The following is a 27963-nucleotide window of genomic DNA, read 5'->3' on the forward strand; positions in this document are numbered from 1 at the left end:
GTGTCCCTCGTCACCGCGCTGAGCACCCTGCGGCTCGCTCATCTGTCACCAAGCTGTGACTGCGACTTCTTTGACTCAACATTTAAGTAAGCAAATGTCCAACACTTACTACAGAAAGGATTCATCCGGACAATGAAAACAGAATTGAAAACTGGGCGCTGTCTCAATGAACCTTTATTGGTAGTCTGCCTTTAATGACGCTGGTAATGTTTTCAGTCCCTCCCCTCAGATTTCCCCTCCAATTCGCGAGTTTCTCGGCAGACCTAGGTAGCCGGCTCCTTGACAAAGAAACCCGAAGGGATCAACAAGCACAGCCAGCGACCGCGGGAGGCCACTGAGACAGACAAGATGGCGGCCGCCTCTCAGGCTGCGAGTCCCCACCCACTCAGGGCGGAGGGCTGCGTCACGTGACCCGCCCCTGCCTGGCACCGCCTCCGGCCGCAGTGCCTGACGGGAGGCAGAGCAGCGAGCGAGGCCGTCGGCCATTTTGTGTCTGTTTCCTGTGGGACGCGGTGGTGGCCGTTGGGTCTGAAGAGGGGGCGACTTTCGCCTCGTTTTTTCCTGCTTATTTTCTCCTCCCTTTTTACGTTATCGGTGGAGCGCAGTTATGGGTCGTAAGAAGAAGAAGCAGCTGAAGCCGTGGTGCTGGTATCCTTTGTCAGTTCGAAGGCGCGGCCGCGCTGCGGCGCCGGTGGTTGGTGACGGGGACTGGGAGGCCTGGCTTTGGCCTATGGCGGCGAGTGTCTGGGATCTAGGCCCGGGGGTGGGTAACTTGGCGGCTGGAGTCAGATTTGCGAAGTCTTCTAGGAAAATGGGGTCTCTAGGATGAGAGGCTCTGCCAGTTGTGGGGCGTTGGGCTCGGTGACTCAGGAGATTCCAGGTTTGGTGCGAGCGTTGACCCGCTGGGAGGCGGCTAGGACCCCTCCGTCAAGGACAGTGTCCCCTAAGGACTATTCGGCTGTACCCCGTGGTTTTGGGTGACGATTCAACAAAGGGATTTTCTTCAAGTAAAATGCCCTGGTTGACGCTATGGCTGATTAGGGGAAAGCTTCCGGAGCCAGCCAGCCACTTTTTTCCGTGTTTTTATTTTTATAAAGAATGGAGATGGTTTAGTCAACTCGGATTTCAAATCTCCTCCTCCCCCCCCTCTTTTTTTTTCTTTGCGCGCGGGGTGTGTGTGGCGGGGGAAGAGCTAGCTTCCGCGTCTCACTAACTGGCGCTTTAGTCTTCAAGAAGCGTTCTCTTTCAGGGTGGAGATTTTTGTATCTAGCTAGCTAGCTTTGTAGGGCCAAAAAAAAAAAAAAAGCCTCTTATGCCTAAAAACTGTTACAGAACTGCATTTATTTATATAGTAATTGAACGGTCACGGATTTTGTATTGATCTTTTAGGGAAATCTTACTACTATTGAGGTAATTCTGCTTTCTGGATGTAACATACTGAGTTTAAATACGTTCCTTGGCAACGTAAGTTCATAGGGAATTGCAAACAACTTTATAGGTTAAGTTGTGTCATTCACTATGAACTTATTTTTAGAGTCTAAAAGAAACTTAAATTCTAAACATGAGGTAAATCTTCATTTTTCGATTATTTTTAATTACCTAATGAATGAATTCTATTTCTAAATCTGTCATGACATAAAGTTGGGGATTTTTTTCTTAACATTGAACCCCTCTAATCCACAATATGCATTTGTAAATGTTGAAATAGTGAACAAAAGAAGAGTTAATTTCACATAAATCTCTGTTAAACACAAAAATTAAAAAAAACACACCTATGTTAAAATGTGTTTAGGCGTGTTGAAGAGAGTATGGGCTTTCAGGAAATTCCATGGCAAGTTAATCCCTAATTGTATAATAAATATCAAAAGCAAAGTTTCTGTAAAGCGCCTTTTTGCTTTTAGCTGTTTCTATATTTTAATGTTATTGCTATTTGCTTGTCATAGGGCAGGGTTTTTTTAATAGGCAGTGTCATTGTGTTATTTTTGTGCCTTAACAGTCTTGATCAGGTACTGTAATAGAGATTTTGATGATGAGAAGATCCTTATACAGCACCAAAAAGCAAAACATTTTAAGTGCCATATATGTCATAAGAAGTTGTACACAGGACCTGGCTTGGCTATACATTGCATGCAGGTAAGGATTTTACTCCTGTATTTAATTTTTACTTCCTTGTGATATGGAAACAACATTGGGGGGAAATTATGAATGTTTATTTCTTTGACAATTGTAGGATATTTTTGTTGTTTATTGCAAAAGATCAGATTAAATGACCAATCAGCTTAAGAAAACACCTGTGTTGTTGTTTTTAATTGATTTAGGGAGAGGAAGGGAGAAGAGGAGAGAGATAGAAATATCAATGATGAGAGAGAATCACTGTTTGACTGCCTCCTGCACTCCCACACTGGGGATTGAGCTTGCAACCTGGGCTTGTGCCCTGACTGGGAATCGAACCCAGGACTGACACTCTTCCACTGAGCCAAACCAGTGAGGGCAGCACACCTGTTCTTTAGCCATCGAAAAGAGAAACGAGCGCCGAAGCCGGTTTGGCTCAGTGGATGGAGCGTCGGCCTGCGGACTCAAGGGTCCCAGGTTCGATTCCGGTCAAGGGCATGTACCTTGGTTGCGGGCACATCCCCAGTGGGGGGTGTGCAGGAGGCGGCTGATCGATGTTTCTCTCTCATCGATGTTTCTGGCTCTGTCCCTCTCTCTTCCTCTCTGTAGAAGAATCAATAAAATATATTTAAAAAAAAGAAAAGAGAAACGATTTATGTATAGAGTTTTATAGGTATACTAGAGGCCTGGTGCACGAAAATTTGTGCACTTGGGTGTGTCCCCCTCAGCCCGGCCTGCTCCCTCTCGCAGTCCAGGAGCCCTTGGGGGATGTCCACCTGCCGGCTTGGGCTGTTAGTTGGGCATCTTTAGCGCTGCCACAGAGACGGGAGAGGCTCCTGCCACTACCGCTGTGCTGGCCAGCCATGAGCCAGCTTCTGGCTGAGCAGTGCTCCCCCCTGTGGAAGCGCACTGACCACCAGAGGGCAGCTCCTGCATTGAGCGTCTGCCCCCTGGTGGTCAGTGTGCATAATAGCGATCGATTGTTCCACTGTTAGGGTCAATTTGCATATTATTTTATTATATAGTATTATATAGGACTAGAGGCCTGATGCACGAAATTCATGCAAGCGGCTCGGCCCTCGCGTCCCCGGTTTCATCCGGACTGTGGTTCAGCTGTTAGGTCTAATTAGCATATTAGGTCTTTATTGTATAGGATAGGATATTTTTAAATTTAAATTATCTTTTTTTAAAGTATATATTTATTGATTTCAGAGAGGATGGGGGAGAGAGAGAAACATCAGTGATGAGAATCATTGATCGGCTACCTCCAGCATGTCCCCTACTGGGGATCGAGCCTGCAACCCAGGCATGTGCTCCTGGCCAGAATAGAATCTGGGACCCTTCAGTCCGAAGGCCAACGCTCTATCCACTGAGCCAAACAAGCTAGGACTTAAATTATCTTTAATTCTAAGTTTAGATTGGTGACAGGTTGAGATCACAAGATATATCTCCTCAGCACTTGATTTAAAAAAGCAGGGATCAATGATTAGCTGCCAGTTTCTTGGTTTCTTGAGTCTTTTTACTGCTAGGTAAGGAGAGCTTTGTAATTTTTAAAGAGCTCATGAATACCATTATGTGTTATTCTACTTTTGCCAATTTTAGAGCTACCTGAATTTTTGACTAATTGGACCTTAGAAAGTTCTTAGATGAGCAAATCTCTATTGGAAAATACTGTTCATAGGAAGCAGGGAGGTAAATTAAAACAAGATGTTGCTCTCCCGAGTCGGGGAAAAAAAGTTTATATAGCTCCTCTTCACTCTGGTTACATCACCACAACAATTTAACATGTATTCAGAAATATTTGAGAACCTACTATATACTTAGACAGTCACTAAGTCCCATGTAGCTATTCAAAAGAAAATTAAAATTCCTCAATCTGCCCTGGCCTGTTAGAGCATCGGCCCACAGACTGAAGGGTCGAGGGTTCGATTTCCGGTCACGGTTGCAGGTTCAATCCCCAGTGGTCTCGGCAGGAGTACACCAATTAATGTGTGTCATGTTTCTCTCCCACCCTTTCTAAAAATCAATGGAAAAAATATCCTCACCCCTTAGGTGAGGGTTAAAAAAAAAAAATTCCTGTCGCATTATAGCCTTTTTTTTTTAAGAGAGGGAGAAACATTGATCTGTTGTCTCCATACGCACCCTGACCTGGTGCATGGAATGATGCTCTTATCAACTGAACCACACTGGCCAGGGCTGGTACACCTTTTTAAAGGATCATTTTGGCTGCAAGGTTGAGAATAGACTACACAGTACAGTGAGGCCACTTAGGAGACAAGGGTATTCTAGATGAAAGATGATGGTGACAGAGCCAGAATTTGCTGATGGATTAGGTGTGGAATATGAGAGAAAGTGAGGAGTGAAGGATGATCTGAAGGTTTTTGACTTGAGCAATGTGAAAAATGACGCTACCACATACTAAGATTGGAAAGCTGCAGGAAGAGTAGGCTTAGGGATAAAGATACCAAGATTTTTTTTTAAATAAATTTTTACTGATTTCAGAGAGGGGGAGAAAGATAGAAACATCAATGATGAGAGAGAATCATCCACCTGGGCATGTGCCCTTTGACTGGAATCAAACCTGGGACCCTTCAGTCTGCAGGCCGACTGAGCCAACCCAGCTAGGACTTTAACCTTTCGCACTCGGATGTCGAGTGTGACTCGAAATGGTTAGCATTAGAATAAAGGAATTGAGAAAAAAAGCAAGCGAGTGCAAAGGGTTAATGTGTTTTTATTGATTTTAGAGGAAAGGAGGAGGAGAGAAACTTCAACATTTGGGAAAAGATTGGCTGTCTCCTGCACACCCCCTACTGGGGATTGAGCCCGAAACCTGGGCTTGTGCCCTGACTGGGAATAAAACCAGCGACCTCTCAGTGCATGAGATGATATTTACCAACTGAGCCACTGGAGTGGCCAGGGCCCAAGATTGTTTTTATGTTAATTTTGAATGTGGGCATTTTAGTTTTGAAAAGATCCATTGACTATTCAGGTAGAGATGTCATGTAAGCAGTTGAATCTACAAGTCGAGTTCAGAGGGGTTGGAGGTGGAAATAGAAATTTGGAAGGATACAGTATAAGGCTGGCTATTTGAAGCCATATCTTTTCTTCTTAGGGAATCCTATATAATAAAAGCATAATATGCAAATAGACCGAACTGCAGAATGACCAGTTGGCAGGGGGCAGGGCCGCTGAGCAGGCGTAGCCAGGCCAGCCAAGGCTTGTGCCAGTGGGCAGAGGGAGGGGATGGTGGTGGGGTGGGAGGGAGGTAGCAGCTACCAGTGGCTGTGGAGGGGCAATGGGTGGGGGCGGGGCCTAAGCCATCAGTATGCACCCCTCGAGTGCACGAATTTTGAATTTTCGTGTACTGGGCCTCTAGTAGAATATAGATAGAAAAATGCAAGGACTCCATGTTGGGCCACTCCCAGCATTTAGAGGTCAGAAGTTTTAAAGAAGTCATTCAAAGAGAGTGAAAGGGTAGGAACACCAAGACAGTAAGTACTCTAGAAGCTTAATGAAAGTGTTTTCAAAAAGTGAGTTAATTTGACTATGTCAAATGCTGGTGGTAAGCCAAGTAAGAACAGGACTAAGATTGGATTGATCAGAGTGGAAAGTCATTGTTCCACTTTCCGAGAGTGATTTCCTAGAATGATGGTGAAAGTTTGATTAGAGTGATTTCAAAAGAAAATGAGGTCTGAAGTCATACTACCCTGAATGCCCCGGATCTCTTAAGCTAGTCAGGGTTGGGCCTGGTTAGTACTTGGATGGGAGGCTGCCTGGGAATACTGGGTGCTGTAGGCTAAAAAAAGAGAGAAAATGAGAGCTGCCATCTTGCATCCTAGAGGGTGTGCACTTATTCTCAGCTGGTCTGCTCAAGACCTAAGCATCTACCCTAGTCTTCCTTGTAGTCCCATTTCCTCTCCAACAAGATCAAAGAAACTATCATGAACCAGGAAAAACTGGCCAAACTGCAGGCACAAGGTGTGCAATGGTGGGGAAGGAACTGTTTGCAGAAGGCGGTTCATAGAACAGCTATAGCAAATGATAAAAAGACTTTAGTTTTCCTTAAAGAAGGTAGGGTATTGAGGAGGTGAATGTGTTCACAAACCAAGGAACAGTGATCCATTCTAACAGCCTTAAAGATCAGGCAGCGAACACTTTTCACTATTACAGGGCATGCTGAAACAAATTGCTGACACAATGCTACCTAGCATCTTAATTCATCAGGGTGCAGACCTCCAACTAGTTTAAAGAGCTCTGCCCAGACAATCTGGATGGAAAAGCACCACTTGCTACCAGAGAAGAAGATGAAGTTTCAGATCTTGTGGAGAATTTTGATGAGGCTTCTAAGAAAGCATACTGAATTGAGTCAACTTCTGAAAAAGATTAAACTATTGAAGTTACTGTGAAGCTACTGTTTTATATTATGACTGCTTTTTCAAATTTTATTCATGGATGTGTTAAAATCTACAGCTCTTTTCAGTTTTTGCTTATATATACAAATTGTTCTTTGCCTAGTTTACAAAAAGAAGAAAATGGGAAAGTAGAGGCATTCTTTCAAGGAGTTGTACTATAGAGAAGAAGAGATAAAATGGCGGGGAAGCTGGAAGGAGATTAGTTGAGAAATTATTAGTAGTATCTTTGACTAAGTGATTCTGTTTATATATAGTCTTACTGTAATTTCAGAGCAACCTGTGAGATGAGTATGTCAGTTAAATCAGACGTCTTCTAAATTTATTTTTTAAATATATTTTATTGATTTTTTACAGAGAGGAAGAGAGAGGGATAGAGAGTTAGAAACATTGATCAGCTGCCTCTTGCACTCCCCCTACTGGGGATGTGCCCACAACCAAGGTACATGCCCTTGACCGGAATCGAACCCCGGACCCTTGAGTCCGCAGGCCGACCCTCTATCCACTGAGCCAAACCGGTTTCGGCAAGACGTCCTCTAATTTTTATTTCAGAGAGGAAGGGAGAGGGAGAGAGCTAGAAACATCAATGATGAAAGACTCATTGATCTGCCTCCTGCACGCCCCCTACTGGGGATCAAGCTCACAACCTCGGCATGTGCCCTTGACCAGAATCGAACCTGCTCCCCAGGCTGACATTCTATCCACTGAGCCAAACCAGCTAGGGTTAGACCCAGTCACTCTTAACCAACATACTAAATGGTCTCTAAGTAATTTGAAATTACTCTCTGAAATACTTTTATGAGATACTTTTACCTATCTGATGGAGGTTTTTGTTTGTTTTTTAATGTTAGGTGCATAAAGAGACCATAGATGCTGTACCAAATGCAATACCTGGGAGAACAGACATAGAGTTGGAAATATATGGTATGGAAGGTATTCCAGAAAAAGACATGGATGAAAGAAGACGACTTCTTGAACAGAAAACACAGGGTAAATATTAAAGTATACTTTTTCTTAAAATAGCTTCACTAGTGAGAGTGTTGCTACTTTAAAGTATAAATTTAATGGAGCTGTTAGATTTATTCAGAATTCCAATTTGAGTTATATTATTCTTTGTCTTATGTTTGAAGTTGTGTATTGATTTTTATATGTATTATCTTCCTATAATAAAAGGCTAATATGCAAATTGTCCCTTTGACCAGGGGGCAGAGCGGCCGGCCAACCATCCTGTGCTGCACCCCTCCCCCCACTGGCCCAGCCTGATTGGCCCCACCTGTGCATGAATTTGTGCTCCGGGCCTCTAGTCTATAATAATAAAAACATAATATGCTAATTAGACCAGACATCCTTCCAGATGAAGCTGGGTGCCTGCCTGCGGCTGGGGGAAGGAAGGCCTACTCTTGCACGAATTTCGTGCATTGGGCCTCTAGTATATATATAAGTAAATAATATTGTTTGGATAATTTCAAATATTTTATTCTAAACTGAATTCCAAGTGGAATTAACAAGTGCTGAGGCCTTTGAAAATAAAGGTAGTTTGTATTTGTTTTTAATTGATTTGAGAGCAAGAGAGACATTGATTTTGTTGTTCCACTTATGCATTCACTGGTTGATTTTTTTTATGTGCCCTGACCAGGGATTGAACCCCCAACCTTGGCTTTTGGGATGGTGCTCTAACCAACTGAGCTCCCTGGCCTTGGCAAAGGTAGCTTGTTTTGATTTATGTAACCACTAATTGTATACATTTTTTAAAAATTTGACTTTGAAGCCACATACTATCCAGTTGATAGCTGTTATTAATCATCTATGGAACTTTTAGTTTTGAAAAGTATTGCAGAGAGGTCAGGCCTCTTGACTGTAGTTTACCATTTTGGGTGGAATAGAAAGCTGTTGTTTTTTTGTTTTTTTTTAAATAAAACTGACAGAATTATTTTTACCTGTCATAGAATGGGTAGTTGCTTAATATAAGTTGAAAACACATTTGAAGAGTAAAGAATAATATTAACTGAAATATTTTTGGAAGAAAAATTTTATGAGCTAGTTACACTGAAATAATCTTTTTAAATGTTGAATGTCTTAAACTTGTTTTGGTTCCCCGTCCCCCCTTCTCTATGGGAAAATTAATTAAAACTTTCCTAACAGAGAGTCAAAAAAAGAAGCAGCAAGATGATTCTGATGAATATGATGATGACGACTCTGCAGCTTCAACTTCATTTCAACCACAGCCTGTTCAACCCCAACAAGGCTATATACCCCCAATGGCACAGCCAGGACTACCACCAGTTCCAGGAGCACCAGGAATGCCTCCAGGTAGCATATAGGGTTTCTTACAATTTAACATTCTTAGGATATTATTGATACAGTGTTACAAGTATTATATTCTTCATCATAACCCTTTAACATTAATTTGATTTTTTTTTGTTGTTGTTGAAATTGTTTATAGGCATACCTCCATTAATGCCAGGTGTTCCTCCTCTGATGCCAGGAATGCCACCAGTTATGCCAGGCATGCCACCTGGGTAAGAAAACTCTTTTTAAATGGCTTGTGGACTTGTGCCTAGTAATGATCTTTCAACTTGAGTGTTATATGAATTAAATGTGACCTTGCATTTTTTTCCTTCTAAAAGGTATGGGCTCTATAAATATTAAAATTGTGTAATAACTGGATCTACCAATAAATTTGAGGAATATAAATCTGTCTCTGATGAGAATAGATTTTTGTGTTTTAGGATGTATGTAGGCAGCCATCTGCTTCAATTGCATCTGGTGTAATTAAAGTAGTTGGCTGTAGAGTTGAGTTTCTGAGATTCAGAACTGTCCATGACACTGTTGGTTGTGACAAACAAATTCTGTAAATGATTTAAGTATTTGTCAAATCATCAAGAACTAAAAATAAATATGAGGTGCTTGTGCCCATCACTTTTACTTAAATGTTGTTGGATGTGACAGGTAAACAATACACTTTCCCACTGTATTTTGAAAATCACAGTTAGATTTTGATTTTGTCATACATTTTCACAGATTGCATCATCAGAGAAAATACACCCAGTCATTTTGCGGTGAAAACATGTAAGCATCTCATTCATGATGTAATTCAGGAGGTATAATCATAATGTCATTTTCTTGTGTGTTTAATGGGATCTATTCAATTGACTTCAGAAATTTTCTAACCTTCCTCACTAAAACTTCTTACAACTTGCAAACTGGTTGACACAAGTCTCTGAAAGGAGGGATATAAAACATCTTTGAGGAAATAGTAATAAATCCGTATATAAAATAAATATTTTCTAAACATGTAGCTATTTTTCTTAACTGCTAAAAGTAATGGGATTTAGTAAAAAGGGTTGGTATTTAAGAAAAAATATATATAATCTTTTACCAAATTATATGCTTTATTTATTTATTTATTTTTTTAAATATTTTATTGATTTCTTACAGAGAGGAAGGGAGAGGGATAGAGAGCCAGAAACATCGATGAGAGAGAAACATCGACCAGCTGCCTCCTGCACACCCCCCACCGGGGATGTGCCCGCAACCAAGGCACATGCCCTTGACCGGAATCGAACCTGGGACCCTTCAGTCCGCAGGCCGACGCTCTATCCACTGAGCCAAACCGGTTTCAGCAATATATGCTTTATTTTTATAGGAGGTAATCAAACTTTTTCTAAGGAACTCAATATATAGAAGTTAATCTTCTGGTAAAAGTCCTAAATCAAGAATTTACAAACTTAAATTTTTTTAAGTGCACTGGACATTGGTATTTGAAGATGATCTCTTTTAGGGGAAGAGAAAAAAAATAGAGGTTTTTAAGTCATGTTATAGTGTTAGGTGGCCAATCTAAGTAAAAATTAGGCAATCTGAGTTTACTTTTGACTACCTTTAATATTGGTGATAGTTTTTCTGTGCCCTCCAAAAAAATTTTATCCCCACAGTGTACATTCAATATTTTCCTTTTGAAAAATCTGTTGACTCTAAAATAGAAATTTCTTCTTTTTTATTTATATTCTGTGTGGATATTTTTCAAGTGAGACAAAAGGTGATTTTGCTTCCCAGTTGCACATATTTTAGATGAGGCCTCTTGTATATATCAAGAATAGCATATATTATATTATTCCTGATGACTTTAAATGTATTAAAATGATTTGTGGTTTATTTTATTTTTATTTTTTTGCAAAGACTGACTTCCCTCCCCCATCTTACTGGTAAACCCAAGAGTTTGCTGGTTTTTAGGGGGATTATTTTGATAGGATTGTTTTTAGTGTGTTGTGTGTTCTTTCAGCTTGATTTCAATATTAGGGGTCAAATTCAAGTCTTACCTATTTCAGGATTTAGCCAAAATATTTTCTATGGTTTATACTGTTAATTAACTTTAGATGTTTCTTGAAATTTGCTTTCTGACAGAATGATGCCAATGGGTGGAATGATGCCACCTGGACCAGGAATACCACCTCTGATGCCTGGTATGCCACCAGGTAAGAAATGTTAGACATTTCCAATCAAGGGCACATTCGCTTCCCACTCAGGGCACATGCTCGGGTTGTGGGCTCGATCCCCAGGGTTGGAGCATGCAGGAGGCAGCCGATCAATGATTCTCTTATCATTGATATTTCTCTCTCTCCCTCTCACTCTCCTTTCCTCTCTGAAATAAAAATAAAGATGTATTTTTAAAAAGTAAAATATTAAAGAATAATAACCAGTGTTCATTTGATAATCAGTGAACATTTTAAGTTACGTTGAAGTTTAAAGAATGCACTAGTGATACATTTTAGGAAAAGTTGTTTAAAGGAATAACTTAGTTTTTTGGAAAATTCATGGGTATTTGACTTAATCACCTTATTACTGTAATTTGCATTAGAGTTCAGAGAATTCTAGTTGGTGCAATTCTCTATATCAGGCGTCCTCAAACTACGGCCCGCCGGCCACATGCGGCCCGCCGGGTGTTTTTGCCATTTTGGTTTTTTACTTCAAAATAAGATACGTGCAGTGTGCATAGGAATTTGTTCATAGTTTTTTTTAAAAAAAACTATAGTCCGGCCCTCCAACGGTCTGAGGTACAGTGAGGACCCCTGCTCTATATGTTTAAAGAATTGGTTTGCTAAATCAGTATCAGTTATGCTTAATTGCTGCTTTGCCCACATACAGGGTTTCTAGTGGTATCTTTCATTTCACAAAATTCTGGAGACAAGTTTGAGGCAAGATTATTTCAAGGGACAAATGCCTAAGTTCTTTGGATTTCATCGAGTTCAGAAGTCAATTGTTAGTGACTTTGTAGTATGGAAGTATTTTTAATATGGTATATTGTAACAGCAGTTTTGGGGAAATATTTTTTTCTGAACTAAATCCTTCCAACACTGAGGCCTCCTCCCAACATTTCTCCTTTACAGGTATGCCCCCCCCTGTTCCACGTCCTGGAATTCCTCCAATGACTCAAGCACAGGCTGTTTCAGCACCAGGTATTCTTAATAGACCACCTGCACCAACAGCAGCAGTTCCTGCTCCACAGCCTCCAGTTACTAAGCCTCTTTTCCCCAGTGCCGGACAGGTAAGGTGAAATTCCTGAAAAGGAATGCACTTATATTTAAAGGTAAAATGTAGTCGTTTACAGAAATCTTTGAAATTGTCATAGGTCAATTTTTGTTTATGGTTTTAGTATAATTTATTAAGCATATTAAGAAGTGGTCTTATTTTCTTTCATGTTTGCATACATTGATTTTGTTGACTCATAAAAGATTGACTGCAGCCAGAGATAGTATAGTATGTTATTTTTTTTTATTGCTGTGAACTCTGGTTACTCTAGCTTTAGTTAGAAATGAAAGTTTAATTTCTGGGGACTTAAATATGTGATAATTTTTAGTGGTCCTCCTTTACCTATTGAATTATGAGTGGAATGAAAGCAAAGCCAAAGTTGAAAATCCTAAGACCTTAATAAATCATTTGTTGGGCTCTTCTAGTCTACAATAGTGACAAACTACAATGCTGGACACTTGCTGAAAGGGCACCATTTAATTGCTCTTGACTTAGTCACACTTAATTTCCTACTGATTTTATCTCCAGAACTCAGAAGTGCAAAAGGTGCTTCTGTTATATTTGGTGTGTCTATAATGATTATTACTTTTTTCCCCAGTTTCATTCAGAATTAAGCAGATGTATTTAATTTAGAAAATCGGGGAGTATGTTCTTTTATTTTTCACTTTAAGGTTGTCCCTTAGATGTTTCTTTTTTAAACTTTTTTTTCCTATTTGTAGTTGCTAAATTAAAAACATTACTTTTTAAATGCTTTTGAAGCACATTAACTTAAGTTTTTGAGGTGAGTAGGTATTTTGTTTATTAAGAGATGTTAAACTTAGCAAAAAATTTTTATTGTGTCATTGATAGAGAATTGGATTAAAGTGTCAATCTTTACTCTCCATTTGAGGTGTTTTTGAAATATATCATTGCAAAACGTTAGTTTAAAAAGAAACTGGTTAACTAGGTTTATTGGTATAGAATTAAATCTTTTCCTGAGGCTCATACTGTCACTTTATAAATGCATTAACTGCCTGCCTCATTAAATCAGATTTGATTGCATTATATTTTGCATTTACAGATATGCAATCTATGCTAAAAAAAAAAAGTCTACCACATGGCTTATTTTCACCCATTTGTTTGGAGACTTTTCATTGTTTCCTTTCTTTTATGCTACAGATGGGGACACCTGTAACAAGCTCAAGTACAGCTTCATCCAATTCAGAAAGTCTGTCTGCATCTTCTAAAGCTCTGTTTCCTAGCACAGCACAAGTACGCAGGAAGTTGCAGTTTAAAGTTGTTAAAATGGCTTTATAACTTAACCCTTTGGACCCTACTTTTAAACAATTCTTTTCCCTAAAAATATACTATGTAATTTTTATTAAGTAAGATTAATGGAGTACAAATCAATCGTATTTGAAAATTGAACTCAGAAAAAAATGAACCCCAAATTTCTATGGTTCTAAAGGGTTAAAAGCATGTAAGCAGTAAATGCCTTATAGTAGCCAATGGTTAGCCTGATGCATGATTAAGCTATTTTGATTTATGCTGTTTAATCCAATGCATCACCTAAGGAAATTTGGTTCTAAAGTTGTCCTGTCTACATGTTTTAGATGTTGGATATTACAAAAAAGTAACACATTAATTACTGGTAATTGTATACTTAAAAGATCCTTCTAAACCATTTTGATCATGATAATCATCTAGCTATTGTTAATTGGGAGGACATTGTATTACTACATTACTAATACCTCTGAAAGACATTTTTAATGTGTCACGATTTATATTAATTATGCTTAGTAACTGAAATTTATCCAAGCATTTTTATTCTGTAATTTCTAACCCTTTGGGGTTTTCTTTTGTTACTTGGTATATTAATTAAACAACTAATTTAGAATAGTAAAAGTAGAACATAAGCTGTCTCATTAGATAATACTATATTTCATCAACCTGGAATAAATACAAAGTTTTGTAAATGAAAGAACTTGGTTGAGGAAGTAGATGACACCTGAGAAGTTAAATATTCAGTCTTACCTTTTTGTTGTTCCAATGCTGTGTTTTAGATGTGATCGTGACGCAGCATATTTTTACATTCTTATGTATTTCTTGATTTTTGTGGAGCATTTATCATGTTAACTTTGCTTTAATTTCATTTAGAGCTTGATCCTTTATTGAATGTTGGTGTCTTATTTTTAAGTTGGTAGTAGATATACTCAGTTTTGGATTTTGTTGATGAAAATTTGTGTTTTACAGGCTCAGGCAGCTGTCCAAGGACCTGTTGGTACAGATTTCAAGCCCTTAAGTAGTACCCCTGCAACAACTACAGAACCCCCGAAGCCTACATTCCCTGCTTATACACAGTCTACAGCTTCAACCACTAGTACAACAAATAGCACTGCAGCTAAACCAGCGGCATCAATAACAAGTAAGCCTGCTACTCTTACGACAACCAGTGCAACCAGTAAGTTGATCCATCCAGATGAGGATATCTCGTTGGTAAGTTGTTTACAGTTTTTTTACTAGCAGAGTTTGATTCAGTACCTTTGTAGCAGCTTGTCCCATTTGAAAAGTGTTAATTTGTAAAATGATGGTCTTATTAATCTGATTTAATGCTTACTAAGTGGTTTTTACCATTCTGATTTTTATTTTTGTTATCCTCACCTGAGGATATTTTTCCCATTGATTTTTAGACACAGTGGAAGGGTGAAGGGAGAGACATGCGTGCGCACGCGTACACACACACACACACACACACACACACACACACACATCGATTGGTTGCCTCCCACACATACCAGGGCTGGGGATCGAACCCGCCACCCTTCAGTGCATGGGCCGATGCTCTATCCATTGAGCCACACCAACCAGGGCCTGCCATTCTGATTTTTTTTTTTTTTAAGCAATTTCCTTTTGCCTTTTTAAATATATTTTTATTGATTTCCTTTATTGAAGGGAGAGGGAGTGAGATAGCGACAGAGAGAAATACCAGTGATGAGAGAATCATTGCTTGGCTACCTCCTCCATGGCCCTCACTAGGGATTGAGCCCGCAACGTGGGCATATGCTCATACTGGGAATCAATCGAGGACCTCCTGGCTCAACCACTGGGCAACACTGGCTGGGCCGTTCTGATTTTCAAAAACCACAGAGTAAAATGAATAGTGCATGTTTTGATCTTAGATGCATTTCCTCCCATCAGATTATTTCTGAAAGAAGACAATAAGTTCTTACTCTTAAAATTCATTTTAGTTTGACATAGATTTGTAAATTAATTGAAGAAAGAGTGAAGTGTGAGGTAGAAGACCATATACCTTGAAGACCATATTATCTTCTTCACAAGACACTTTATTGCAGAAACAATTTATAAATCCTAAAGTGGTTATCTGTGCTTCAAATTCAAAAATAGATGGCTAGTTCTTAAAGAATCAATATTTTAAGTAGTTGAACTGTTTTGTGGGGCAAAAGTAATTGATTGGAAAATAAGAATACTTTTTTAAAACTTTATAAATAAGGTCTTAGATGCTTGCCTTTATGCTTAATAAGTCTCTGTATTTAGGTGTTTAATATCGTGCTTATTTTTTATTTTTAGGAAGAAAGAAGGGCACAGTTACCTAAATATCAACGTAATCTTCCTCGTCCAGGACAGGCTCCCATTGGTAATCCACCAGTTGGACCAATTGGAGCTATGATGCCACCACAGCCAGGCATCCCACAGCAACAAGGAATGAGACCCCCAATGCCGCCTCATGGTATTCCTCTTTTTATGTTTATTGTTTTTAAAGGATTTTTTTAACCTACACATAAAATAAATGTATCTGCAGAAGTTGCTATCGTTAAAAGTACAATGCACGAACCAACTTAATCTATTTTTTGTATTTTAAATGTGTTTTTTAGGTCAGTATGGTGGTCATCATCAAGGCATGCCAGGTTACCTTCCTGGTGCTATGCCACCATATGGGCAGGGACCGCCAATGGTGCCCCCTTACCAAGGTGGGCCGCCTCGACCTCCGATGGGAATGAGACCTCCTGTAATGTCGCAAGGTGGCCGTTACTGATCTCGCTTCATCCAATCTAATAGGTTTGGAGATTAAACCTTTTCTCAACTTGTGCTGTTTATATAGCCAAGCTTCCGTCAATAAGGCTTCATTGTGACTTTAACATTATCTTCCCACATACCAGGAACTATTGGACATTTATTTTACATGGGAAAAATTATTTGGAATAATAAAGCAGGAACTTTTCCTGAAGTTGCAATTTATACTGTATGGCTTCTTTTTCATGTTTCATCTAGGTTTTTAGAAGTGAAGTATAGTAAATTTGGTTCGTTATATTGTGAAGGCGCTGGAATTTCATGAACATACCACCTTAATAAAGGCAAGTTCTGTAAGCTTACATTGCTATTTGTAAAGTTATGCCTTCACAGCATTTCAGATGCTGTTGGACTTCATGTCCCCAACCTAGCTTGGTGAGGGCTGTAACTATTTCCAAGTACCTGTACATTGGAAGTCTGAATGTGTAACAATATTTAATGTGTAGAGTTCCTCATGTTGCAGGGTTTACGAAATCTGACCCACTAAGGTCATGTGACTTTTTCTGTACTGTTAAACTTCATTGTAATAAAATGAGAGAAAAATTTATGCCTTTTTATTCATAACCCAGCTGTGGACCACTGCCTGCAAGGTTTGTACAGATGCATGCCACATTAGATGTCCACATAATAAAATTCATAGTTGCCAATGCAGTTTTGATATATCATTGGATTCTGTCTTTGAATTATAGGTTGTTCTTAGCTGCATGTTTTGAACTGGACAATATATATAGAATTGTATGTTAGTGCTTTAGTTAACAGAAAACCTTAGATAAGTATGAGTCATTACATAATGGGTATGAAATCTTTATATTGTGTCACCTTTTTACCCCCTTGATGTCAATACTTGTTAGATGTCTTAGATATTTAAAATGTAATCCTTAATATTTCCTGCTTCCTGCTGATGATATTTAGAGCCTAGTGCCAGACCACTCATTTCCTTCTGATTGTTTTTGAGACTGCAGCACTGCATGGACCTCAGAAGCTTTTCAGGTGCAACCTTCTAGAAGGTTGGCTGCAAGCAGTAATTACTTACTGTGCTGTTAATGGATTAGTATATATTCTAAAGTGTAATGCTGAGAATCTATGCCTGTTAGGATGGTTAACAGGGGAATTTGGAATTTTTTATTCTATTATAGTATTCGGAGAACTATTATGTAGAGATGACTGCTATTTAGTATATTGTGTTGTAAGTCTCATAATGATAGCTCCTATTGACCATTTTTAGCATCCAGTGTTTTTATCGTTTAAGGGTAGGTTTATGCTTATTTAAATATCAGTGAACTGTACTAAGTATAATTATTAATATAAGGATCTGAAGTTGAAGTTTTCCTCAATATGAAGTTTAAAAGTTCTTAGAAAATGGTAACATTTCTTTTTAACCTTTATGTGAAGGTTATAGGTATAAGACATGTATCGCCAAGAATACATTTCATCTTTGTGCTATTAGCTGAGCTTCATATACTGTCACCCCTCCAGTGCCTGCCTACTGAAATAGTTTTGGAATTTGGCAGCACATCATTTATACTGCCAAAGAAAAACATGTGTTGAAAAATCTTTGAGGTAAAAATGACTTGAACTTTCAAAAATTATGCAAAACTTTATTTGCATTTAATGCAAAGAGAACATATTTTATGTCACTGTCTATTGCTTTTTGAGGTCTGAAGGGAGAAAATATTACTTTTAAGTAAGTAGTATAATTCTCATTAAAAGTCAACTTAGTAAAGTGTTATGCATGACACTTTTAAAACTTAAGCACACCATCTCTTGTGTTCTGTAGGTATATTGCTCAGATAATGCTCACTTGATATATTCAAAGTGTAATTTGTGCTTGCATCAAAGCATAATTAGCTTCTAGAAAATATCTTTTACCTAACCGCTTCTGGGGTCCATGGTGTGGTTAAATCATGAGTGGAACAAATTACGTTGAATTAATCTTTTTTTGACACATGCTTCCTTAATAATAGAGCTGAATTGAAGTAAAGTTCATCTTACCTCACAAGAGACAACTTTTGGGACTTGATATTTTCAGACAGGCATTGTAATTGCCATAATTTAGGAAGTTGGAATATTAATGAGGCTGCCAGCTTTGGCTCTGCCTTGCATCCACGCTTAATCGCCTTTTTTTAACAAAACAAAAATGACTTAAACATTTGTCTGGCACTAGTTTCTATTGTATAGATATTACTACTGTATGGCAGTAACAAGATCAGCAGTTGAACAACTTTTGAGTGGCTACTGGCATTATTTGATTTGAATACTTACTATTTTAGTAATATCTCACACATTTACTATTAGGATTGGGGAAAATAATCTTAGTGTGCTTCCATTCCACTGATAAGTTACATACTGAACTTAAACTCAGCTTATTTAAACAGGTGTGTGGGGGGAGATCCCAACAAAAATAACTATGGTCTCAGAGTAGAATTATAGCGGGCAGTAGTTTTTTTTGTTTTGTTTTTTTTTAAGAGCTATTTTTTCCCCCTTTGCTTGCTAGATCATTGGGATCTTTAAAAAATGCATGTCTTTTAAATTAATTGGGTAATGTTTTTCTAAAATTAAAATTTTCTTCTTCCTATAGCCCTGCCATAGGACAGGCTGAGGCTGAGTCTCAGTGTTGCCCTGTTCAGTCTGAGGCAAGTGGGATTTATTTTATTCCTTATAGGGGCTTTCACAGCTTGATGGCTGTTGGATATTTATGTCCCCAAACTTGCAGCAAGTTTGGTGAAGGCCCCTACGTTTAATTAAACGTAGGATTTTTATACTCTTTTGGCAGAGAAGGCTCTATATTAATATTCACGTTTAACTGTGGTGTTAATAAAAATAAATAAGAAGCATTGGATATAAGTAATTTGTGTTGTTATACCTAACAGCCCCAGTAAAGCTGGTATTGCAATATTGCAGTTTCATAAATTGACAAAATTTGACATTTTTGATTTGGAGGCATGAAATAGTTCAAACAAATTTTCCACTTTTGATTTTTAGGGAAATCTTACTGGTTACTTTCTCTTCAAACTATTAAATTTAACCTCAAGGATAAGTTTGATTATTGAAAATGTTACTGGGTACTGAAATACACATTCTTAACCCCAACGTTATGCATTGAACATTAAGGTTGAAAGGTCATCTGGAAATGCTTGTGCTTTTTAATATTTTTCAAACCTCACCACATTAGAGCAAATGTTAATGTAGAGCCCTGGGAAAAGTGGGAAGGTGGTATGTGTGTGGTATGTATGCGTATACACTACACATTTGAGATAGTGAAAGTATGGGTATTACAGACCTGTAAGTATGGCTAGATTACTAATTTTCAGGTAGCCAAATGAAAATCGTACCATGTGGTAAAATTAGTGTATTGAACTGTGGATTCAAAACAGTTATTTTGAGGTTCATTTTCAGTCTTAGTGAACAATATTTTATACAATCTACATACATGAAAGGTATCCATGTTTGTTTCCCAACTAAAGTTTGCTTTAAGTTGGTGAGAAAAGATGTGTTTATGCCTGTATATTGTAGGGGGTAAAAAGGGAACTGGAAGAGAGGCCAAAACGCAAAGCTGGATTTTGTTTCTTCCTGTGTTTGAGTCACCATTCTATCCAGATAGCATTTTCATCTGAACAGTTAACAACATATAGTACAACATTTTTTCGCAAACCTGGTATTGTGTTTCTATATGGTTTTAATTCTTGGAAGCATAAAGAAAAAATAATGCATTAAATGAATTCCAAGTTTTCACCTGGTTAACTTTCATGCTTTTCTCTGTAACTGAATCATGGGAGAATAGATTTAAATGTTTGAATAGGAGAATTTTGTCATGGAAGTATTCCACTGAAATATTTTATAATCTCAATAATTATACATTTTAAGACTCCATATTTGGAGTTATTTTCTGTTGTACCACCATTTCCCTATATACTGAAATATTTTAAGAGCGAAGCTGCTTGTTCTAATAGTGGTCATTGAAATAATTATCATTCACATAGGCTTTACATACTTGTACCAGAGGTAAGAGGGGTTTTCTTAAGGGTGGCATAATTTGTTGAAGATGATACAAAATATCTAATTTAAGATTTAGTTTCTTTGATATCTCTGTAGTTCTGTGACTCAGATACGATTTTAATAATTACATAACTTTTGAGTGTTTATTACGTCCACTGGAAAAACTTGATAAATAAAAGGAAATGTTGAAGTTACCTCTTCATTGAAATAAAATACACATGTATTGGTTAGGAGATTCTAAAAAATTCAACATGTACCCTAAAATTTGTATAAATAGGCATGTCTTTTTTAAAAGGTGGTATTTACCTGTTTGTAATTCCAAAATGAAAACTGTTTTATCTCACTGTAACTATGGAAAAGCCTTCTAAAACGAGGGAGGGGTTCAGTTCGAAAACTATTGACTATAAAGCAGATTTTTGTAAGTAAACTTTTCCCCTATTTCTGCTTGCTATCTCATGGCTTGAATATTAGTGAAGGGTACTGCTTTTTTTTAACCCTTAGTATTTTGTCATCTGAATCGTTTTAATAAATAACCTTTTGTTTTTCTAGCATAGAAACTATTTAAGTTTTCTGTGTGGTATTTATTGGCAAAATAAGCAGTTACTTTAGTGATGTATATAGTGTTGTAAACATGGTGATTTTCACAATTTTTGTAATGTTGACTTTTCAGAACTATTAATATCTTAGCTCTAGATATCCCCTATTATGGATTTAATTAAAAATAATACATAGGATCTAGGGAAAGGCAGGACTTGGAGCTCCGTAGTAATCTTCAACCTTTCCAAGTGTTTTCATATTCTTGACATTTTTGTTGGGAAATAAGTTTTAAAATAATTTTTAAAAAACTAGATTTCTTTAGTATGGCTCAGAAGATAATTGTATTTTATTAACATTGTTTTTCTCCCCTGGGCTGTATACATTCTTGCTTGCATAATTTCGCCATAAAAGAAAGAGCTTCTCATTTTACCAACTCTGGAAAATTAATAGTTTAAAACTAATAGTTTCAGATTTTTAAACCATCTCTAAATCTATTCAATTAGTATGTATCCTAAGGGGAAAATATATTTCAATAAGTAAGATATAGGAGTTATATTGAGCAGAAATTGGAGACCTGAAGGAGATCTTCTTTGAAGCCAATTTGAACTATTTCTGTTTCAAGCAAATTGGACATTATAAATTAAGACTGTTTCATGTTAGGTTCTTTAGGAGGCATGTAATCACCAGCTATATTGTGAGAATATGTTTGTGTATATGTTTTATTTTGATGAAATTAACTACATAGAAGATACATGTGAGTAAACTTGTAATGATTGGTTATTTGGACCCTATCCATTAATACTAAGGGCTATAATGATGTGTAAAGTGGTGATATGGCACAGCTTCAATAGCATGCTGTGTATTTGGTCAGGGTTTGTATAATGCTGTGTTTGTAAAAAGGGGAAGTCCTTTATTGGAATTCTCCAAGCTCTTTGGCATTCTTATGTGTCCGGGATTTTAAAGAATCTGTATGCTTTCACCTTTGGTTAATTTTTAGCAACTGACAATGAAATTCATTGATGCCCATCGTTGATAAAAATGAAGAATGATATGTCCTCCCCAGTGTACTACACACAGACTAATAGTGATTATTTGGGAGAGAGACCATTGTATAGTTTTGCTAGACTTAAGGACTTTAAATATAATGAAAGGTAATAGCATTTCTGCTCTTGTTTTGCATTTATTGTAATACTTTCACCAAATCATGTTATAATGTAGCTCATTCTCATTATTTTATTTATAAATAGTCAGAGTGAAAAGATTTGCAGCATTATTTTCCAGTCTACTCATAAAACAACACTGCTTAACTACCCAAGTGATCCAACAGAAGAGTTATTAAAGTTCTGTAAGTTTGAAATAAAAACATAAAGGGGCATGTAGTGAGTGAGCAAAGGCTCCCTTTTAGTGTGTGCTTCTAGGAGAAGCAATAGAATTTACTTTTTAGCCCATATTTTTGTAATTAAAAATCTTTAACATAAGACAGTGAAATCAATTTTTTGAAAAATTGAATTAGTATTAATAAGTTGCCTCTGTGGGGTATGTCTACATATACATAAATTAAGAAATTATAACATTTAAGAGATTCCCCCCCCCCCCCCCCGGATATAGGACCCTCCCCCTTTTAGAATAAGAAAAATTTTCACATAATACACATTATGTTTTATTAAAATTGAGCTGTGTCCTAGAGATACATAGTGTTATTAATTCATTTTATTAAGGTCACTACATTTAGTAGCCAATGTAAGGTAATTTTTGTAAGATGCAGGGAAAAACTTTTTTAATGTATTAATGTCAGGGTCTGAGGAAATTTAATGCACATTGACTTTTTAAAGTATGGATTGAACTCCTCAGTTTAATACAATTTGTGTTTTTGTTAACTAGCAGCAGAATTTCAGCATTTGCTACTTACTGGTAGAGAAGAAAAACCCCACAGCCCTGCCAGTACAGGTTAGTTTAATCTGTAAGTACCTGATGTTCCTATTTTTTTCAAACATATCCACATAACCCACACAAGGAAGAAAGCTGCAGTTGCTTAAATGTGAGTATGACTAATAATAGATCCATTGGACACTTTCAAACACCAGTACTTGGGCAAATTATTAGCTTTAGGTTTGCTAATCTCGGTTGTAATAAAGGGTAATACTACTCCTTTATTATTTGGTTGTGGTTGAACCTAAATAGATACATTGTACATAAAAGGAAAAGACAGTGAAAGTTTCTATTAGCTATATGCTCATTTTGGTATGTCCTGTGGAGTGCAGGGCTTTGGATCCAGGGTCTTTTACTTAAGTCACTTCTGTGGTGGTATTTTCTTTACCTTTCAACTTTTTACAGTATGAATCAACCCAGAAAGTTTCCTCACCTTTAGCAATGATAAGTGGTGGGTTTTTTAGCTCATAAAAAGTTTTAGTAATTTGCTGTAAATAAGTACTAATTTTGTTCATTTTTTGTAAACTAGAACCTATTCTGTTGGTGCACCACAATGATGGGTTTATTTTACTTTGAACCAAAAATAACAAACCTTACTTTTTAAATATTCAAATGAAAGCTGATTACCCATCAAGAAATCTAGATGGATTCTCCATGTGTTTCTTTTGAGGAGCAGAGATGTAATGGATTGTAAAAGATGTTCAAGTTTTTATTATTGTTTTCATTGGTCTACCATAGTTTATTGTTGTCTTGAACCATCCATGAGAAATATCCTTTAATTTTAAATACTATACTCTTACGTTGATAAAAATTTAAAATACCAAGATGAAGAATAAAGCATGCAGCTTAGTTTATAAAAGCCTGAACCATCATTCCAGTTTGTAGCATTGATGGATTCATGGCTTCCTCCTCTACACCTAAGTGTAATGTTGTCTAATTTGATTGAGACAGTCCACCCATAAAAGCAAGTGGGATGGTGATCAATGTTCAGTTAAATTTTTTTAAAGTCTCAATTTATCAACTGATGAAAATATATATTTCATAAGGTATCCACTTGGTTTTTAATATAAAATTACCTAAGGGCTTAAGTTTCATTGCCTTTCACAGTTTAAACTGTATAAGAAATGGTGTAGATGCAGTGGAAATGGTTTTCCTTAAAACCATCTCTTTAAAGCTGCCATTCTGGTGAGTACTATTTTATACTTTTGTATATCACAGTTTTTCCTTTTAAATTTAACAGAAAGGGGAAACTTCAAAGAGTGGGCAATCTGAATTTCTGCACTCTTTATTACTTATTTGGTTGTTTAAAATATATTTTGTTACTGATTTCAGAGAAGAAGGAAGAGGGAGAGATGGAAACATCAATGATGAGAGAATCATTGATTGGCTGCCTCCTGCATGCCCCACATTAGGAATCGAGCCTGCAACTCGGGCTGTGCCCTTGACCCAGAATCAAACCCGGGACCATTCAGTCCACAGGTCAATGCTCTATCCACTGAGCCAAACTGACTAGGACTGCACTCTAGATATTACCTGAATTGAGAATGTTAAGAAGGTGATTATTTTACCTCTTGACATTTCTGCAGTAATGTAGGTTCGGGTTTTTTTCCCCCTGACCTTCACTTAAACAGACTAACTAGAAAAACTTTTAATACAAATTATTTCCTTTTGGTGAAATGGAAAAAAAGGTTTTTATTCAAAACTATCTAGCATTTATGCTTTTAAGCTTAAGATTTTCTTTTTAGTTGACAACCAAAATTTCTTTTGGTTCTCACTTTGTATAGGTATAAAATTTAAATATCAGAATTCCTATCTGTTTTTTAAACTGTTGTTCCAGTGTTTTGTGAGCAATTAAGCAGAGGGTAAGGTTGAATGAGGCTGGCCTGAAATATGGTAATGTTGGTTAATTGATTCTCTTTGAGTGAGGCTAATTGATTCATTTTGACTGAGACTTCAAAATTTCCAATGCATTCTTACATAGCTAACCTTGCATGAAAAACTTGGGTTAGAAATAGTGGTTTCTGGGACTGTAAACAGTGAAAATTAGCCTCTGTATATTTTTAGTTAATTGATACCCCGTTTAATACCTTCCCCTCTAGACTTGAGCCACATGCTAGCTAATGTAAATATATATACTAAGGATGTTTTCACTCTGTGTCTCCTGCTGATCTTTGTAAACTCATAATGAAAAATCAACTCTTAATGCTTTTTAGTATGAACAATGATAGTTTTCTAAAATAAATCAGAAAATTGGTACCCGAGTATGTGATAATGGTGATACATTCTTCTAGATAAAGTACTAAACAATGTATGGACCCTCAATTTATGTCTTTAAGATTTAAACTGAAGTAAATTTCTAAGGAACTCTGTCCTTTCCTAGCAAGGATAAGCAGACATTGAAAATTTGGTAAGTATTTAACTTTAAATGCATGTGATAGTGATGAAAGAAAGTAGCCAAATTTCCATAGTTTAAGATAATATGTAGACATGAACAAGAATTCTTGGATCTCCTTTGCGACCTAATGTCTGCCTGTCTTGCCAGCAGTTTTATAAACTAGTGTTCACAATGATTAAATTGAAATGTACCTTACTCCTTGTGTGGTTTGTTTTCTTATTCTTTTGTATGGTGCTTTAAAATACTAATTTTATATTTCAAGCTTTTTTTCAAGGTTATCTTCAAGAAGTATTATTCAGATGTCCCTATTTTTAAACCCAATGACAACTTTCAATTTACAAACATTTGTTTTCCAGCTCCAATGAAAAATGAAAAATAGGCAGCTGATTATAAAAATGGGGTGGGGGGAATATTTGTACTCTTTTTGGAATATTTATAGGGATCAATATATTACAGTAAAATATTGTTAACTGCCAAGGTTGCAGGTTCATTCCTGGGTCAGGGCACATAAGGAATCAACCAATGAATCCATGAAGTGTAACAACAAACCTGTGTGCAAAAAAAAAAGAAGAAGAAGAAGAAGAAGATAGCCCTGGCCAGTGTGGCTCAGTTGACTGGAGCGTCATCCCTTGCACCAGAGGTTGTGGGTTTGATTCCCAGCCAGGGGGCATATAGGAAGCAACCAGTCGATATATCTCACATCAGTGCTTCTCTGTCTTTATCTCTTAGTCTTCCTTCCTCCCCAAAATCAATTTTCCTTAAAGGCAAAAACTTTTTTTAAAAGGATGGTATATGGAAGTTAAATTTAATTGCTTCACCAGGAAAGGTGACTTATTTCTGAGTAGTATGTTCATTTCTTTCCAAGATATTATACCATTAATTTTTCAAGTGCCACAAGATCACAATGGATTGTAGGAAGGAGGGCCCTTACCTCAGTTTAGTCTCCAGGCTTCACTCCAGTATTGTACTGGCATGGAGGGAAATGAAGAGCAAGTCATACAAGAGAGATGATGGTAAGGGGGACCTGAACAAAACAAGGGAAGAAGATGAATGGCTAGATCATGTGTGTGATAAGTGGTCTAGCTAAACAGAAAAATGCGGTGGCGTAATTTTTAATGTAAGACAATGAAATCACTGATATAAAGGTTGTAATTAAATATTAGCTTAAAATTAACATTCAAACTCGAGATTAATTGCATTTTGTGGGCATTTATTTTTAAATAAAAAGTATTAACAAATAATAGTTCCTTTTGTCATTTTGATAAAGGTGCATTTGGGAGGTAGTGCAAAAGAAAAATATAGTGTTTTACTTAACGTTGAATTTTAGTCTATTTGTGTCTTTTGGGGGGAAGAGATATTCCTTAGTTTATGGCACCATATAATTAAACGAACTCACAAAGGGCACTAAAGTTTTTTTTAGCTTTTGAGGTGCTCCAGGGCTGTTTGCTGGGCTTTGAACTAGGTTTTGAGGGATTGTTAGTATTGGGACAAATTGAAAAAAAGTGTTTGAGGAAAGACTGGAAAATTCAATAATATAAAGGTACTAGAGGCCCGGTGCATGAAATTTGTGCATTAGGGGGCGGGGGTGTCCCTCAGGCCAGCCTGCACCATCTCTAATCTGGGACCCCTCTTACAATCCAGGACTGCTGGTTCCCAACCACTCGCCTGCCTGACAGCCTGATCACCCCCTAACCACTCCCCTGCCAGCCTAGTCGCCCCCAACTGCCCTCCGCTGCTGGCCTGGTTGCCCCTAACTCCCCTGCGAGCCTGTTTGCCCCCAACTTCTCTTGCCTGCCTGGTCCCCCACAACTGCCCTCCCCTGCAGGCCATCTTGTGTTTGTAGTCATGGTCAATTTGCATATTACCTCATGTGAATGAAAGTTGTAGAGAATAGGATAAGAGGATTTGAGGCTAACGTTAAGGTCTGTAAATACATTAGCAATACCCTTTTTCTGTAGGAATTGGAGTGCCTTTAGTTTTTAGCATAAAATAACATTACTAGAACTGTGGCTTTGCACTCCACATCTCCAGAAGCATCCACAATCTATGCAAATCATCAAAGGCTGTCACCATTTTCTCATCACTTGGCATGGTGATGTGGAGTGGTAGGATTCAAGAACCATAATTGATCCTGACTTACTTGGTCAAGTTAATACTAAATTTTTAAAAAAATATATTATTGATTTTTTAGAGAGAGGGATAGAGAGTTAGAAACATCGATGAGAGAGAGACATCAGCTGCTTCCTGCACACCTACTGGGGATGTGCCCACAACCAAGGTACATGCCCTTGACCGGAATCGAACCCAGGACCCTTCAGTCCATAGGCCAACGCTCTATCCACTGAGCCAAAGTGGTTAGGGCAATACTAAATTCTTTATATTCACCAGAGCTAGGTTAAAATGTTATGGAAACCCAGTATACCTCAGACCCTTTTTTTCCTTGGTCACCTTCCTGTAAATAACATTTCTGCCATTTTCTCCCGATTGTAGGATATTGTTCCCCTCCCTAAATTGATAATGCACACAAGTGTTATTTCATATAACTGAATCCTCTATTATTTTTGGGGGGGAGGGGGTGGGGTCAATCCTCACCTAAGGCTATTTTTCCATTCATTTTTAGAGAGTGGAAGGAAGAGGGAGAGACACATAGATTGGTTGCCTCAGAAAGCACCCTGACCAGAGCTAGGGATGGAGCCTACCACTGAGGTATGTGCCCTTGACTGGAATCAAATCCAGGACCCTTCAGTCTGGCCAGTGTTCTATCTACTGATAAAAAACAGGCTAGGCCTCTATCTGTATTCTTCATAGAATCTTCCTGATAACTGGTTCTCCACAAAGTTACAGTTTCTAATAGTTGTCTGAAGTGACTGGTATTCATTCTTTCAGCTTTTTTGTAACAGCTTGAGAGGGTCAGTGAGTTACTCGTTACCCAAAACAAGCCATTTATAATTACACTAGTGTTCCCATTGCAGGAAGAATCCTGCAATAGGG

At 37.5% G+C, this 27963-nt stretch overlaps 1 protein-coding gene across 5 annotated transcripts; it reads left to right on the forward strand.

The window, feature by feature from the left end:
- The first annotated feature begins 461 nt into the window (after positions 1 to 461).
- ZNF207 (zinc finger protein 207) lies at positions 462 to 27517 on the forward strand. 5 transcript variants are annotated; one of them, XR_013815019.1, is made up of 14 exons: positions 462 to 648; positions 2007 to 2133; positions 7373 to 7511; positions 8664 to 8831; positions 8965 to 9040; positions 9543 to 9590; positions 10923 to 10993; positions 11906 to 12063; positions 13206 to 13298; positions 14280 to 14522; positions 15615 to 15774; positions 15920 to 16399; positions 18694 to 18748; positions 22530 to 27517. XR_013815019.1 is itself a non-coding variant. In XM_079797049.1 (12 exons), the coding sequence occupies exons 1-12, from the start codon at positions 608 to 610 to the stop codon at positions 16078 to 16080; spliced, it is 1485 nt and encodes a 494-aa protein (XP_079653175.1). In that variant the 5' UTR covers positions 462 to 607; the 3' UTR covers positions 16081 to 16660. The 5 variants fall into 5 exon arrangements, 4 of the variants coding, with proteins under 4 accessions (XP_079653175.1, XP_079653176.1, XP_079653178.1 ...); XM_079797049.1 differs by lacking the exons at positions 18694 to 18748; positions 22530 to 27517 and having other exon boundaries at positions 15920 to 16660; XM_079797050.1 differs by lacking the exons at positions 9543 to 9590; positions 18694 to 18748; positions 22530 to 27517.
- The last annotated feature ends 446 nt before the right edge of the window (positions 27518 to 27963 follow it).

This window comes from Cnephaeus nilssonii (assembly GCF_951640355.1).
Source record: "Cnephaeus nilssonii genome assembly, chromosome: 19".
NCBI classification, from domain to species: domain Eukaryota; kingdom Metazoa; phylum Chordata; class Mammalia; order Chiroptera; family Vespertilionidae; genus Cnephaeus; species Cnephaeus nilssonii.